This window comes from Lynx rufus, unplaced genomic scaffold (assembly GCF_022079265.1).
Source record: "Lynx rufus isolate CCGP_SWC_20201006 ecotype Redwood Valley unplaced genomic scaffold, mLynRuf1.p SCAF_2, whole genome shotgun sequence".
Classification (NCBI taxonomy): domain Eukaryota; kingdom Metazoa; phylum Chordata; class Mammalia; order Carnivora; family Felidae; genus Lynx; species Lynx rufus.
Genome location: NW_025814834.1, coordinates 4,931,657 through 4,948,464, shown reverse-complemented (window position 1 = coordinate 4,948,464; position 16,808 = coordinate 4,931,657). Strand labels below are relative to the sequence as shown.

The following is a 16,808-nucleotide window of genomic DNA, read 5'->3' as shown; positions in this document are numbered from 1 at the left end:
GTGGAAGGCAGTGCAGAAAGGGAGAGATCCCGGGCCGAGGCCAGCCTTGGGGCGAACAGAGAAGAGGGTGAGGGACACACCGTGCCCGGGGCAGAGAGGAGGGTGCGGGAGAGGGAGGCGGGGGTTGGGAGAAGCTCCCTGCGTGGTCGTGGGTCAGGGTGGAGGGAGAGGAGGCTGGGAGTGAACTTGAAAGTACGGAGCTGACCTTTCAGTCGTGGCCGATTAGAGGTGGAGCTGTCGGCGTCGTCGTCGGCAGAAAACGTTGCATCCTGTGAGACCGCACTCGCTTGACCTCACGGCTCTGAGCGCGAGCTCCCCTCTGGGCTCGTGGCCAGCTCCAGGGGCAGGACTCAGCGAGAGGGAGGTAGAAGTCAGCAGCCGTGAAATAGGCCAGGTGCCAGGAAGAATCCGTAGGGGAGTCTGTGGTATCCTGAAAGTGCCCTTGAACTCGCCTCTGGGTCCTGTGCTCCTGCAGGAGTCAGGCGTCTCCGGCCTGAGGGCAGGGCATCCGCAGGAACCGGCCGTGTGCTCTGGGAAGGACCGGGGCCGGTCGTGTGTGTGTGTACACGCGTGCACACGTGCACAGCTACCAGTGGCTAAAGGTCACAATTTTGTATGGTTCACGTGAGTTCGCAGACGACCGACCCAGGCCAGAAGTGAAAACCAGATTCTACTTCAGCGTCGTGTTTTATCCATCCTGGCCGGCTTCCTGGAGGTGGTGTGTTGGGAGACTCTGAGGCAGGACCTAGTTCAGGGAGAGTATGAAGCGTGATGAGGAGGTGATGCCTGTCCTGGGTCTGGAAGCTGCTTGTGTTCTGTTCCCGTGGCCCCGGGGAGCACCGGGTGCGGCCGGCACTCGTTACCCTTTTCTGAGCCCCGCCCCTCCATTTTTCTTAAAAGTGTTTTGTTTATTTTAAGCCATAACGTCACAAACAAAAGAAGAAAACAGCTCTTGCTCTTTGAGGGCCACTTGAGTCTGTTGATGGTGTGGAGAGTGTGGAACCCCTGGGCTTGTGGACAGACCGTCTCTCTTCGTACTGCAGGACGAGGGGAGCGGGTCCGGGCTGCACCGAGCAGGGGGTCAGCGCCCGGCCCAGCACGGGGGGTGGGGGGGGTGGGGAGGGGAGGGCCTGTCAGAGCGCGGGGGCGGGGGATCCCTGCATCGCCTGACAGTGGGTCAGGGCAGTTGCTCTGTGAGTCTGGGGGCCCTCGTGAGAAATGGCTGATGTAGGAGCCTTCTGGAGGCAGTCGGGGAGGCCTGACGGGCCATTGCTGGAGCCTGGCTCTGGAGCGGGGTGTGGGGACGAGCTCTGGAGGCTGGAGCTGACGGACGGATGGATGGAAGGAGCTGCGGGCACCATACGTCCAGGCCCCCCATGGCCCCGTCAAGGGTGCTGGCTGCTCGTGGTTCGTCCGGGGCCCTGCGCCCTGGCACGCTCTCCGGCCTGGGCCGGCGCCCGACTGTGCCCCAGTGGCCGCTGCAAGCTAATCTCGTTCCGGGATGTTCCAGACGCAGCTTCCTGGGCCTCGCAAGGTCAGCTTCGGCCTCAGAGGCAGTGACACACAGGGACCCCCCCCCCCCCCACCCCAATCAGTGAGGGCGCCCGGGGCAGTTCTGTCTCCTGCCAGGCCTTGGTGCAGCCCCGCCCACGCTCCGTGCTGGCCACCTCAGGTGTTCCTGGGGACGAAAGCCTCCCTCTATCAAGGATGGAGACAGGCCTGGACGCAGAACCTCCTGGACTCCTTCCATTTAAGTAAATACACTGTTTCCATGGGACTGTAACAGTTGCAGAGAGAAGCTGGAAAACAGCCGTCTGAATCATAACGTGGACAATGTGCAGGCGTCGGCATCAGCATCAGAAATGGCAGAGGCGAGACGGACTCTCCAGCAGGGCTCCCTCACCCCTGCTCGGGCTGTTACGCCCATGAGCTGAAAGACTTGTTGCTTTTTTAAAGCTTTGTAAAAATAAGCCAGTAAACACCCAACAGGAAAGAATACGGCCCACGGCGCCCGATACGCTTGGTACCTGGCCCTTTACAGAGACAGTTTGCTGACCCCTCACTCTGCAGAGCATAGAAATGACGTCAGTTCGTTGAAACATGTAGGATTTGTTGGTTTCTCCGTAGGGTCCCATCTAACAGCAGCCTTTTTTAATTTCTTGAAGCAGATACCTGACTGATGATCAAAGAATGGTGAGGGAGCATTCCTTAAAGATACTACTTTTACGTATTCGGTTCTCGGATTGCGTATTTTAAAATAGAGTTTACGTGACGACAGCTTATGTCTTTAACGGGAGGTTATTTTCACACGGGTAACACTAGCTGAGAACAAGGAGTCTGAGGGACTGAGAGGCCATCAGCCAGCGCGCCGGGAGCTGTGTTCCCCCGCTCGCTGTCGCTCACGTCCTGACCCTCCAGCCCTCAACATGCACGTCAGGCCCCTGGGGTGTCGCCGGTCCAGGAAGCCTTGTTTAAATATTCCGGGCGGGGAGTTTGTGCCCAAATCTGCAGTGCTGTCTGTACCTTTACGTTTTCTCAATGCTTAAAATAAATGTGCAAAATATTAAAAATAAAGCAACCACCAGTATATTTTACCCCAAAGAAACAAACGTGCAAGACTAAATATACTTTGTTAGGTGTCACCACACAAGCTATTTCAGGGGCAGCAGTGGATGCTGGAATGTTCAGGCATGACCACAGCGGTGGGTACTGGAACATTTGTAATAAACAGTTTACTGATTTGCCCATAAGTCAGCAGGGCCCGTCATTACGTGACTGCTCTCTCTAGACGGCAGATTCGGGACCGGGCGCCCCAGCCCCGGCCCCATCTGCTCTGGGTTCTGGGGGCAGGCTCTGCACCTGCTCATGGTGCCCATCCCCCTCCCCTGCCCATCCCCCACCAAGCCTGGCCCTTCTTCCCCGCTTCCTGTCCTGCCCGCTGTCCTTGACGGTAAGTCCATGAGGGCACAGGTTCTGTCTTGTTCCCTCGCTCCCCGGCAGCGACGCTGTGCGTGGCCCCCGGTGGGGCTTGCTCAGTGCTAGTGGTGGTTCAGACCAGGGTTCGGTCCACCCGGTGCCAGGAGGAAACGCAGAATTGGCCAGGAAGCAAGTCCCAAGTGGAGCTGAAGGAAAGGATCACACATGGCGACACCCGCGACTCGCCTGCTGCTAGCTAGAACCAGAGTGTCATCAGAGTGCAAATCGGATGCCTTCTATCCCTTTGTTCCCTTATCACTTGCTCACGTGGAAGCCTGGCCTGAGATTAGAAACACAACCTTATGTTTAGGTGAGAGTCTCTTCTGTTGGGAGAGACTTGGAGCATCTTCTCTGTCGCGCATTTGGAGAAACGCTGTAGAGGACTTGCTGTTTCGACTTTTGTTCTCCCAGGTCTTCTGGAACACGTGGAGTTAGGACCACGTACGGGGCAAGTCTTGGTTCTCCTGTGCGAATCGGAGCACCGTCTGCGGCCGTCTGGTTGCCGCTGCCTTGGTGCCCTCTGGTTTCACCGAGTTTGCAGGGTGAGCCCCTCTGAGTGTGAGTTTGCCTTTGGAAATCACAGAGCTGTCATTGTGACATAGCGTAGCGGTTTCTAGCTGATGTGTGCGAGGCCCCTGTGACGTTTGAGGACCCTGGCGGGCAGCTGGCGTGACCTAGCTGGTGCCCCCTCCCCATGGCCGCAGGGGCTGCCATTACCTGAGTTTTCACAGGAACCACTCAAGGTGGGGGCCCGGGGTTGGCCGCGGTGGCGGCTGTGCGTCTGTTCCCCTTTGTTGCCGGAAGCACCCGCACCCAACCTCACGACTTTGCAGATCGCCGGCTGGGCTCAGGGCGCTCGGAAGGAGCCGGGGTCCCTGCGTGTGCTGAGCTCTGCCGTCCACTGCAGGTGCCTGACCCCTGGCACTGAGTTACTGGGGAAAATACCGAGTTCACGGGAGGAGTGCAAGTGAGCTCTGGGCTTTGGGTCCTAGTTTCTCCAAACAGGAAAATCCCGAGTGTGTGGCGCCAGGGCGGACTGAGTAGGTCCGGTGGGGGGGGTAGGAGGGGCGGGCTCTGAGCCCAAGGGCCAGTCGAGTGCCGGAGGAGGTCTGGCTCGTGACGCCAGGGCTGGAAACAGAGGCCGGACCCAAGGCTAGAGGCCCGGGTGGTCGGCATTATGCCTGGAGCGTGCGGTGAGGGCAGGCGGGCGGGAAGTCATTCGCACGCACGGCGTTCCCCGCGTCTCAAAGCGGACCCCGGACACCTGCAGAAGGAGACCAGGTGCCTTGGGCTCTGTGGCCCCCCTGCCTTCTGGAGTTGATGACAGCCCAGAGCTGACCTTCTGGTGCTCTTATCACAGAGGACTTTGGGGGGGGGTGGGGGGGAGGGATAGTACTATCGTATTCTAGAGAGTGCTTTTGTGGGGTAGGGGGAACCCATAAAACTTAATGAGAATGCTGCCGGGTCTGTCACTAGATCTTGAAAATGGGAGACTGGCCGGGGCCACCCACCCCACACACCTGCCCGGAGTTGCTAGGTTTATTTTAGCCTTAAAAACGACATCAGCTGGGGGAGAGAACTCTCCCGTAGGTTTCACATATTACAACACTGCTGGTGTACGTATCCCTCAGAGCCCTTGGAAGCTAAGAGTGAGGAAACGAGAACTTTGGAGTAGCAAAACCGCTTCCACAGACGTTTAATTTTCCACCTTCTGCTCGAGCAGCAGCTGCGGATTTCCACAGAGCCCCTGAGTGGGGCCCGTGGCACGTCGCGGGGGTCCACCGGTCACACTGTTCGTCAGGGGCGGCAGAGGAGCTCTGTGCACACGAAAGAGCGCCTCAGCTTCTCCGGTTCCAGCGTCCTGTCTGCCTTTCCGGCCGGTTAATTTTGGTGCTGTGGGCGTGAGGTCAAGAAAACCTGAGCTGCCCGAGTGACACTTCAAAGAAGTACCTTAGCGACCTGTGTGCTCTTTCGGGGTGCCCTTCCAGTGACTAGATCCCGGAGTGTTGAAGGAAAAGGAATGGCTGTGCTTTCACAGCCCCCACCTTGCAGTAACGAAAGCGAGTGCTCTCCTCGCGCAGAATCGTCCAGACGGGGCCCCCTACGTCACGGCCAGCACTAAACGCACCGTGGCCTACCCCCGAGTCAGCCGGTGAACTGTTTTCAAGTGACTTCTGTCTCACGGAAGGCTGTCACCACACCTGTGCCCGGCTTGTCGGTCATGAGAAAGCGGGACGTGTCCCGTAGCGTAGCAAGGCGCTCGTCCGCATAGATTTTAGGCGCAGACACGTGCAGGACAAGGTTTCTAAAAGGCCAGTCTGAAGCCGCCACTCTCCTGACATTCCAGAAGGTGGGTGTCTGAGTTTACATTGGAGTTTGCTGGACACACTCAGATCTGTGTGCACCACGTACTTGATTTGTTGTGAACTGTGATACAGTTCCAGAACCAGTTGTGCGTATATGAAAATGCTCACTGAATCGACCATGTAACAAACACTTGTTTTTAATGTTTGTTTATTTTTGAGAGCGAGAGAGACAGAGTGCAAGCAGGGGAGAGGCAGAAAGAGAGGGAGACACAGAGTCCGAAGCAGGAGGCTCCAGGCTCTGAGCTGTCAGCACAGAGCCTGACATGGGACTTGAACCCACGAACCGTGAGATCATGACCTGAGCTGAGGTCAGACATTCAACCGACTGAGCCACCCTGGCACCCCAAATTGACCTTTTTTTTTTTTTTTTAATTTTTTATTTATTTATTTATTTTTTTTTTAACATTTATTTATTTTTGAGACAGAGAGAGACAGAGCATGAACAGGGGAGGGTCAGAGAGAGGGAGACACAGAGTCTGAAACAGGCTCCAGGCTCTGAGCTATCACCACAGAGCCCGACGCGGGGCTCGAACTCACAGCCCTCACGGACCGCGAGATCATGACCTGAGCCGAAGTCGGCCGCCCAACCAACTGAGCCACCCAGGCGCCCCAGTTTTTTTTTTTTTTTTTTTAACATTTATTTATTTTTGAGACAGACAGAGCATGAACGGGGGAGGGGCAGAGAGAGAGGGAGACAGAATCGGAAGCAGGTTCCAGGCACTGAGCCGTCAGCCCAGAGCCCGACGCGGGGCTCGAACTCACGGTCGGTGAGATCGTGACCTGAGCTGAAGTCGGACGCTCAACCGACTGAGCCACCCAGGCGCCCCAAATTGACCATTTTTAAAAGCCTGGCAGCCTCTCTGGACAGAAGGCCTTTTGAGTAGCTTTGAAACCCTGCTGCTTGCTGAGAAACCCCACCTTTGCCGGCAGGGGCAGTGTTTTGCCAGGGCCCCTGTTTTCTTACTTTGTTTTTTGTTTTTAATGTTTGCTTATTTTTGAGAGAGAGCACATTTGCACAAGCTAGGGAGGGGCAGAGAAAGAGAGGGAGAGAGAGAATCCCAAGCAGGCTCCGAGCTGTCCGTACAGAGCCCAACACAGGGCTCAAACTCACAAACCATGAGATCATGACCTGAGCTGAAACCAAGAGGTGGACGCTTAATGGGCTGAGCCACCCAGGCGCCCCTGTTGTCTCATCTTTAAAGTGACGTGGAGGGTCTGTGTCACTTTTTCCTGGAACATCCTATGGTCTCTTGATCAGCAGATTCAGATCTTTTCTGCATTTGTGGAAAATTCCTTTGCATTTTATCTCTGAAGGGTCTCGTAGTTCTTTCTGGAGGAATTTGTTGTTAGCGGCCGTATTTATCCTTTTGTCAGACTGGTCTGCCTTCCTGTCTGCTCACTTGTGCCCAAGGACTTTATCTCCAGCTTGCTGATCTCACCAGCTGTTTTATTTCAAGCTGTCTCTGTCAGAAACTCAGCTTTGAGCCGTGTCTCTTCTGTTCCGTATGTGTTTCAAATCTTCCTCATTTGTTCCAAAATGTTACGCTGGTTCTCAGTTCTAGAGGTTTCCATTTCATCTCCTATTGGAAATTCTCACCCCTGGCATTCGTGTCGTGTGGAAAGCGTGTTCTTGAGCTGTGTTAGAGAGGGAAGCACTCGTGATGGGTTTCCTTCTGCTTTTTGGGTTTTGTTTTCATCTGCATTGGCTCTTGTGTTTTGCGTGCTTCCTTCCTGTCTCCCTTGTCGCCTCCTCCCGTGTTTCCCCCAGTAGTGTCTTTGCATGATGTCCTTACCATTTCTCCAGCCACCTGCTCCTTGGGCGTCTGCCCACACCTTCTCTCTGCTGAGACTGGTGCTGTCCTGGCTCTGCTCTGGGGTCCCCGCAGGGTCCCCAACACTGGCTGGGGCCACCGAGGAGGCTTCTCTCATTCCAAGTCAGGTATGGGGTGTGGAGAGCCCCTGACCATCTGGTTTCCTGTGGTGGGAGTCACCCCCAGTCTGAGTGTCCTGCACCAGAGGGCTGGACTGCTCTGTCCACATTGCCACCAACCAGACCTCGGTCCTGCACGCAGATCCCCTGCAGGGAGGTGCTTCGGCCACCTCCCTGAGGCTGGATGTTATTTTCCTGGAGAATACAGTATAAATGCATCATCCCGCCCTTCCCATCCCTTTCCTCTCCTCTCTCAGGGAACCACGTCCAAACCACGGCCACAGATGGGCTCTGCTTTTCCTGTGAATGTGCCAATCTCCTGATCCGGGCTCTCTGCACTCATGGGGTGGTGGGGGTGGGGGGGGAGATGGACTACATATTGTCATTCCCCAGGGGCCCCCTGCATCCTGGAGTTCTTTTCGCCTCCAGAGAGCCTTAGGGCCGTTCACATCCGTGGTTGTGCTGCCACATTTCTTCCTCTGCCTTTTGGGGGGGCTGTTGTTGACCCCTGGGGTGGAGAGGGGGTGGGAATTAGGAGCCCTGTCCTGCCCAGCCCTGGAGTCTTCCTTCTCATCTTAGGGCCACTGTTTTCGAGGTTTTATTATGAAGCTACACCTCTTTTCTCTGTGGACAGTGAATGTTCTTCCTCCTGCTGCTTAGTTTCTTCCCTTCGTTTTATTAGGAATAAAGAAAAGGAAATCCAGTGATAGCGAAGTTCACATCTGCTCTCTTAATCTAGAACTTTGACTTCTTTCCTGATCTTCCTTTGTTATTTTACTTAGATCTGGGTGAAATGAAGTCATGAGAGACCAAGGCCTGCCCAAGGAAATACCGTGTCCATGCTTAACCCCTCTTTTTCCTGGAGTCATGACCCTGAGCGTTTACCCAGGGAAGTATTTAGCAACCACCGCATTCATCCGCTGGTCCGTTTCTGTAGTTGCTACTTTTTTTTTTTTGTAAACAATGTAGGTTTTAAAAAAAATTGGCAGAGGCAATGAAATCTGACTCTGTTAAATTTTGTAAACTAATACATTACCAATGAAACTTTTTTCCTAGCATAAAAATAATACACGGTCCAAACAAAATTCCTTTTAAATGTCACAGTACAAAACCTCTGTAAAACCTCCATGTTAATAAGTTGCTGACTTTGGTATCTTCATCGCACTTAAAAAGACAAAGTCAACTTTAAAAAATTTCTGGCATGTTCATGATGAATTTTTTTAATGTTCTCCCAGGGAGAAAGAAAATCCTAGTCTTTTTCAAAGTGTCCCTCTCATTCCACTTGTCTTAAATAATTAGGAAACAACAAAATTTGCAGATACTCGTTCTGTTGGGGCCATGCGGAGAAGAACACTTCAGGCGAGTGTTGGGAAGGTTTTCATGGCCGAGAATGTCTGCGTGGTGAGCGCAGGGGGCTCAGTCCCTGATGTCCCAGCCCGAGCCACAGCCCGTGATTGCTGACCAGCCCCGAGGCCGGCTTGTGCCTCCGGGAAGCCTCGGATCCCAGCCACGTCCTTATCAGAGGCTAGGACGATGCCCCTCCCCTTTCCCTTGGAAAAGGGAAATGATATACTCTACAGATGCAGATTGAAAGTCAAAAATCATTTTCGGGGCGCCTGGGTGGCGCAGTCGGTTAAGCGTCCGACTTCAGCCAGGTCACGATCTCGCGGTCCGTGAGTTCGAGCCCTGCGTCGGGCTCTGGGCTGATGGCTCGGAGCCTGGAGTCTGTTTCCGATTCTGTGTCTCCCTCTCTCTCTGACCCTCCCCTGTTCATGCTCTGTCTCTCTCTGTCCCAAAAATAAATAAACGTTGAAAAAAAAAATTTAAAAAAAAAAAAAAATCATTTTCATCCTTTGCCAAAGCATGAAAAAGTGAAGATTAAAATCCACAGGAGAAAAACAAACAAACACGGTGAGCAGTTTTCTGTTTCGTGCTCTCAGTACAGGGCTGATCTTGGAGCTGTGGGCAGAGCAAGGACAGGGCCATCCCCCGTGTTCCCAGGTGGCCCCTGGGTGCTGGGAGATTGCGCAAAGGCCGCGAGGCGCATCTGTGGCCTGGGTGGTGTCACGTGCACCCTGTCTGAGCAGAATCTCACGTGGGAGAGAGGAGTGCAGGGATCTCTGGGCACATCTGGGTTTGGGTTTCCTTCCTGCCACGCGCTGGCGTGGGGGCTTGGTCAGCGTCTGACCTTTTCCTCCCCAAGGACACGAGGATGTCAGTAGTGATGTTTGTGTCCTCGGCAACAGCGGAGACCACGTGGGAAGAAGAGTGCTTTGTGATCTATCGCGTGTTCTAGGTCTCTGTTATTAGCGTTGCTTTCTCTTGCTCAGAGAACTGTTAACGATACATTAATAGCTTTCAGTCCCATCAGACAAAATGATAGAAACAGAAATGTCAAATATCTGTTGGCAGTGATCACTCCCAAGAAAGCTTCTTTTTAATAGGAAAATTTAGTTTGCTTTTTCCCCCCCCTTAAAGCAGAATGACAACAAAGATGAGCACTTAGACCTCTCCGTGTAAATCGCCCTCCACTGTAGATCGATCCCACCTACCGTGAATTAAATATTAGAAGGAACCCAGGTCCTGCTCAGGACCAGTTGTTTTACTCACCCTAAGCATCCCAAATTTAAAACTGGTTCCCAGGAATGAGAGCGGGACTCCGTTTCAACCTTGAGACCTTTAGAGTAATTGATCACGTTGGATCGTAAGAGACTTCCTCGAGTCTTTTTGAAAGACGTGTAGAATTGCCATATTCCTGGTGTGCTGTTCACAACACACATACATCCGCGTCCCTGTTCTTGGGAGGTACAGTCCTTGCCGCCTCTTACCCGTTTTGGGAAGAAATGAAGGGGACTCGCTTAAGAACGCAAGCCCAAGGGCACACAGAGGTAAACAGGGAAGTTTTCTGGGAAGCCTGAAAACCTGCCTTTGGGTGAACCAGAGAAATCACTAAATCGCACGTGAGGTTGAGTTCGGACAAGAAGAGCCGCTCCTCTCTGCCGAGTGCTTAACGTGGTGCCGTTTCCCCCTGGTGGCCTCACTACATCTTTGGAAGGAATGGACATAAGGGACGAGGGGCGTCAGTTTTCTGTTCTCGTGGACATGTCCTCACGGGAACGGGGCCCTGGTGCCACGGTAGGGCCGGCAGATCAGCAGCTGTGTGTGGGCTCTGTGGCCCCCGGGGTCGGCTCTCCCCTGCCCCCCGCGCCCTCTGCACCTGTAGACAGGTGTGCCGGGCCAGACATCTGTTGGTGGTTTCCACTACGAGGTCAGGTTGGGGGACACTTTGGAAAAGTAACAGTAATTTGATGTTACATCATGATATCCGGCAGCCCCAGAAAGCTGAGCGGCACCCGCATAATAAATGCGGATTATCGTGTTGGCTGCGGGGAAGACTGGGCGCTGCGTGCTAGGAACACAGAATTGGGTCGCGTAGACCTGCAGGAAAGTAATTGGAAATCGGAATATAAAATAGGCATCAACACATCTACATGAAAAGCGAAGTAGGTTGTGGTGTTGGTGGTGTCCTCTAAGATTTTGGGAGGAAAAGATCTGATGCCTGGGACCAGGCGGTGTGTTCGAATTTAAGTAGCAAGAGTGGTGGCCTCTGCTGAATGCGGGCCAGTGCGGAGCAACACGGTTTCCTCCTGAGGCTTTGCCCCTTTGTTTCTGAAGTAAACGGTAGAGGGGTGCCCGGCTGGCTCAGTCGCTACAGCTTAGGACTCTTGATCTCAGGGTTGTGAGTTCAAGCCCCACGTTGGGTGTAGAGATTACTTTAAAAAAATAAGATAAAATCTTAAAAAAAAAAAAAAATCCGTAGAAAATGAGCTTTATTTCCATGCCAGACCGCGTCTCCCCAGTACACAGTGGCCCCATGCTAGTCGAGTCTGCTGATGATCAGTGGTAGGAGCTTATTTATCTATCACTTTTACTGACCCCATTCTTAATGCTTAAGCACCTGGCTGAATTTTATCTAATTGTTAAATCTTCAGGTTCATGACAAATGCATAGGAGTATTTAATCTCTTTTCCTGAGGTATGTATAGTACCAGGAAAAATAACATCAGCCAATCACAGGAAGCTAATACCTGTAGTTGTAAAGTATTGAAAAGACATACTAATTATATATCGGGGGGGGGGGATGTAAAGTGATTTTAGAATTGAGAGGGGTCTTTCCGGGTGGAAGAAAGGATCACCCCTCCTTTTAGGAGGTCTAGAATCCTTTGCTGAGGTTACAAAGACAGGGATTATGGAGGAACAAACAGAGGGGTCGGTGTAAACCCTTCTTGACTTGAATACGATGATTGAACCATCTGGAAGCATCATTTGTGAACAAGGCTCCACAAACACACATGAAGAGAAGAGAACGAAAGAGTTGGTGTGAAATTCACCCCGCAGGTGCCGCGGAGCAGGGCGTCCAAGGGGGAGGTCCTCAGTCAGCCCCACGCCGTTCCGGGAGGACTGGGTGCTGACGCCCAGCGGGTTCTTGCTCCCTGGAGAGGTGGGGGAGGCAGCTGGGCAGCGGAGGGACGCTGGGACTTGGGGAGCGGGTGTGGTCCCAGGGACAGGCTCCGCTGCTCCCTTCCTGCCCGGAGACGACCCGGACTAGTGAGGAATCGGATGTGTGTGGCCAGGATGCCCAGGGCAGGCCTCTGTGCACTTGGGTGCTGGGGGCTCAGGGCCTGCTGGCGGGGAGGCAGGGTCCCAGGGCGAGCGTGGGCTCGGGGCCAGCTCTGCGGCGTTGTGCGGTTCCCTCAGGTTGTGGGGTGCTGTGGGGTGGGCCTGAGGCTGAGAGCAGGTGTGAGGCAGGCAGGAAACTCGTGCGGAAACCTAGCTGAGAAGCCTAGGTGATTTCAATGAATATGGACAGTTGGGATGGAGAGAACAAAGGGGGTTTTGAAATGCTCTAGGGATAAGCTGGGTGGAGAGAGAGAGTGTGCGAACTCATTCTGGGGGATGGCGGACCACCAGGACAGAAACTTGGCATCAGAGCATATTTTAGCTTGCCAGGGCGGCTGTAACAATGGGCCACGAACTGGGGCGCTCGGCACAACGTAGATTTGTTCTCCCGCCATACTGGAGGCCGGAAGTCCGAGCTCACGAGACAGACCTGTTCCAGGCCGGTCTCCTGGCTTCTCATGGTTTGGGGGCATCTTTGGTGTTCCTTGGCTTACAAAGCCCCTGCCTTAATCTTCACCAAAATTTCCCCTTTCCTAAAGGCACCAGTCATTGGTTAAGGGGCCCATCCTGTGCTAGTATGAGCTCATCTTAACGCCGCACATGTGCAGTGGATTTATTTGCAACTAAGATCACATTCTGAGGCCCTGGGCGTTAGGACTTCAGCGTGTGAATTTGGGGGTGCACAGCTCCACCCATAATAGCAGTAATGCACTGCATGAAGTTGATGTGGCTCTTTTAGGACGTGATAATTAGCCACTTGCAGATTGCGGGATGCTTGACGATCACCGGGGTTTTTAAAATACCCGCTGGGACACCAAGGGTGCCATGCCGCTCGGCTCCCGTGCCCACCAAGAAACCACTGGTCTCCGTTTCCCTGAGCACAGGCAGAACTCTGTGGCCGAAAGGACATGCAAGGTGCTGCCCAGACCAGTCCCGCCCTGCAGAGGGCCCCGCTGATGTGACATCACATGACCTGCCTTGAAACCACTCAGCTGCGAGCACAAATATTTTCCTGTGATGTGAGGGCTTGAAAAACGTGCGTCAGATCTTCTCTCGGCAGACTTGGTCTGAAGTGCACTGTTAGCTCGGGCAGGTTCGCGGTGACTGTCACCCTCATTCAGGAGCCTGGATCGAGGCACCAGGAACCAGAGGAGAGATTTTTGAATTTGTAAACAAATACCTGTTGGCTTTCCCGTGTCGCTCTCAGTATGACTTGTCAGACCTCTGGCAACAAGAGGGGAAGAAAAAGGCTTTTCCCCCAGTACAGATTTCGCATCTAACATTGTATTTTCACGAAAGGCTAAATTCAGTTCATCTCGCCAAGAAATAGCGGGTTCTTTTAAGTTGTGGAAAATACAGAAGTGATATTGATTACTATCGCAACTTGGGCTGACTTTTCTATTACAAGTAGGTTTATTAAACGTTAAGTGTGTCTTTTATAAAAGCGCGTGATGACCCTTGGCAGAAACTTTGAATATCGCTAGTAATAATTGCCAATGGCACTGCCCTTCAGGTGGGCGCCTGCCCGCAGGATGAGGTGGTCCCATTTTACAGCTGGGGACACTGAGGTAGAGAGAGAGGTGAATAAGGGAGGCCGGGTCCCCCAGCATTGCAGTCTTGTGGCCGTGTCGCACCGGGGGGGTAGGGGGCTTCTGTGCCACACGTTTCCTGGCTCACTTTATAGTCACGACAGCTCGGCTGGGAAAAGGGTGCCATACTCGTTTACCTACAAGGAGTCTGTGATTTGGGGACCGGAAGTCATCGGCTAGTCTTCCGACAGGCGCAGACACGCCTGTTCCCTTCTCTGTCCTCTGTCCTCTTTCTTCAGTGTCGTGCCCACGCAGGGGATCAGAATGGGAGTTTATGTGTTTGATCTGAATGTTGGAAAGTTTTCTTCGGTTTTTCTTATGGGAGCAGACTGAACACCAGATAAAGCAGGTGTGTTTTACGTGTTGCATCGGTGCCCGGAAGGGAGTGGGTGTGTGCGTCTGTGTGCATGTGCGTCTGTGTGCGCGCACATCTGTCTGTGCACACACGTGTGCTCGCTTTGGAAGATGAGCCCACCCGGAGCCGATGCGACCCCTGGAGGCGGAGGGCGGACACACAGCCTCTGGGCCGGGGAAGCTCTGCCCCCCTGGTTCTCCAGGGGGTGGTCATTTGGGGGTGTAGGTGGCGTTTCTGGAAGGTGTCTGTGCCAAGGCCTGAAAATGAGAGCAGGCAGTGATGATGTGTTCCTCTCTCAAAAACAAGAAATCAGAATCCCGCTGATTATTAGCTAGAGTGGATTCAGAGCCCGGAATCTCGGAAGGTAGTTTGTCCTTGGAGACGGCAGAGGGACCCCGAGGTGCGCGCACTTCCCTCATCCACCAGAGGCCTGGCGGTTCTCTTGTCCACCCGAGGTGGCACGGGGTGCTGCGAGGAGCTGCACGGGACCCTGACGTGTCCCGCCCCACCTGGGTGTGTGCGGGGCCGAGATGTGGAGGGCCAGCCCCCGCCCCACCTCTGTATACGCACGGCGCCCCGGCAGGGTCCCTGGTGGTTTCCCGCTAACACAGCGCGCTCTCTAACCCCACCCCCCTCCGCCAGCCAGCTGCCCCGCTCTGTCTCGACCCGTGGGGAGATACCATCCAGTAGTTGTGTCTAACACGTGTGTAGTATTGAGCATCCTTCCCTTACTTGTGCCCCGTGAATACGGAAACACCATTCCCATGTTCTGTGTTTTCCTTTCAAAAACTGGGTTTCTCTTGAGGAGAATACAGGTTCTCAGCCCTTGAATTTATCAAAATCTTGTACACTAGGCACCTGTTCAGCATGAAAAATTCTTTCCCGTTTTGCAAAACCCAACAAGAGAATGATCATTTCAATGCTCTCTGTTTCTGAACTCTGTGCATCGTGTTCCCAGTGAGAGAGAATTCCCGAATTTACAAACAAAGCCTACGTTAAAATTCTTCTCTTCTCGGCCACGGGTGATCCTGGCATTGCACGGGAGGCTGTGCACTCTAATCAGAAGTGAACACGGGTCCTTAAAGACAAACACTTAAATCTGAGTTCAGTAGTTGTTTTAAAATCCAGTGGTTGCTGGTCCTAAATACTGAGAGATGCCTCCAGGGCGACAGCCAAGGGTGTATTTTTCCACAAGCGAAGCCCACGTCTATTTGCCCTCCTCACTCCCGGTCTTTCTTGTATAACGAGATTTTTTGTGTGTGGCAGGTGGCAGATTCAAGAAAGAAATCGTTGTTGACGGACAGAGCTATCTGCTGCTGATTAGAGATGAAGGGGGCCCCCCAGAGGCACAGGTAAGTATTACAAGCAAGCGGTAAGCAGCCTTCTCTTTCACGTTTGCTTCAGCGTTGAGGTTCCCATTCAACAGAAATGGCTCTGGAAATCAGGTGTGCTCAAGAAAGGTGATGCAAAAGCCCCACGAACCTGTTTTCTCCAAGAAACGAATTCTGTTGTTCCTTCAGACAAAATCCTAGAGCGAAGTTGGGTCTGCGTGGCTGGTTTTCACTTTGTGTTTTTAAGAAGGAAGGAAAGACACGATTTGCGCTCATTTGTCAACTCCGTTGATTTGACTTCTGGAAAGACCCATAGTCCTCTCCCGTTCCCTGTAAGCGGTTTGCTCCCTAGAGCAGCAGGAGCATTGAGAAAGTGGCTGGTCCGAAATCGGGAAATCCGATGTTGGGGGTGGGGGGATTCTGCTCACTGGGCTTCTTGGCACAAGTGCGCCTCCTCTGAACACCGGCGTGCAGCCCAGTGTGGTGTCTCCGGAAGTTCCCTGAAGGCTGGGCATCCTGGAAATCCAAAAGCACAGGTGGCGGTTTACCTGCTCTCCAGTGCCTCATTTTACTAGCATAATAATTTACTGGCCAAGCGCATACTGGGAGCTGAATCCAGGAACGGTGGGCGAATGCCTGCCCCGTGTGGGTCGGCTCATGTAATCCTCGAGACGACCCTGCAGGACAGTGTGCTGAGGAGTCCCGTCTCCACCGTGGATGCCGAGGCCGGGACTTCTTGCCCAAGGATGGACGTGGTGAAGGGGCACAGACTCCGGGGCTCTGCCTGTGAATGGCACCAACCTGGGGGTAGAACCATGACTCCCCCCGCCACTGGAGTCTCAGTCTTGGCGTCTTGCCGTGAGAACACGTTTACTCGGTTAACTGAGGACCAGTCCTTTATTCCGGATGTACTGTGTTCAGGGGCGTTATTTAGCCCAACGGCTTCCCCTCATTAAAGATTTCTACCATGGGGGGCTGTCAGTATGGAGCCTTTTACAGCTGACCGACAGGATTTTGTACACAATTAGGCAGAGCGTGCTTGAATATTCAAGGGGGAGAGAGTCCTGTTTTTAAGTTACCGTTCCCAGGCACGTGGAGGCATGATCTTTGTTTTCATTGTTTCCGAATATTTTCTGGAGCTTACCCAAGCATAATGGCTTCACGAATGAAGTCGTAGGACTTTTTTGTGGCTACTAGTGTCATCCTAGGGTTGTGTAAAAACTCTGCCAATCAACTGGCTTTTGTGTGTGGCAGTTGCCGGGGGAGCCACGGGGGTGGGTTGGGGGGATTTACGGAGTGCTCACCACCTACTAGGCGCTGGGCAGTGAGCGCCCCCTTGGGAGAATGAGGTGTGGCGTGCACTTGCCAGCCTCGGTCTGGTCCCCGGGTCCACGATTGCTCTTCAGATGCGTGGGGACACCTCACCTCACTGCTCAGAAGAGAAAGGAAAAACATACCTCCAGATAGAGAGAGGGCAAGGTAGGTGCCCCGTGTCAGCCTGGTCCTGGGTGCTCTGCTGGGGCGGCGGGCCTGTCCCGGGATCCGTTCTTCCCAAGATTTTGATCTCATCTCAGTTTTTCAT

General features: G+C 53.5%; 1 protein-coding gene across 3 annotated transcripts in view; it reads left to right on the top strand.

Annotated features, from left to right (window-relative positions):
* The window catches only part of AGAP1 (ArfGAP with GTPase domain, ankyrin repeat and PH domain 1), a 549,698-nt gene that overhangs the window by 202,412 nt on the left and 330,478 nt on the right, over nucleotides 1-16,808 (top strand). For all 3 annotated transcript variants that reach the window (XM_047085687.1, XM_047085686.1, XM_047085688.1), the window contains exon 4: nucleotides 15,162-15,247. In XM_047085687.1, the coding sequence (XP_046941643.1) occupies nucleotides 15,162-15,247 (86 nt within the window). The remainder of the gene's footprint in view (nucleotides 1-15,161; nucleotides 15,248-16,808) is intronic.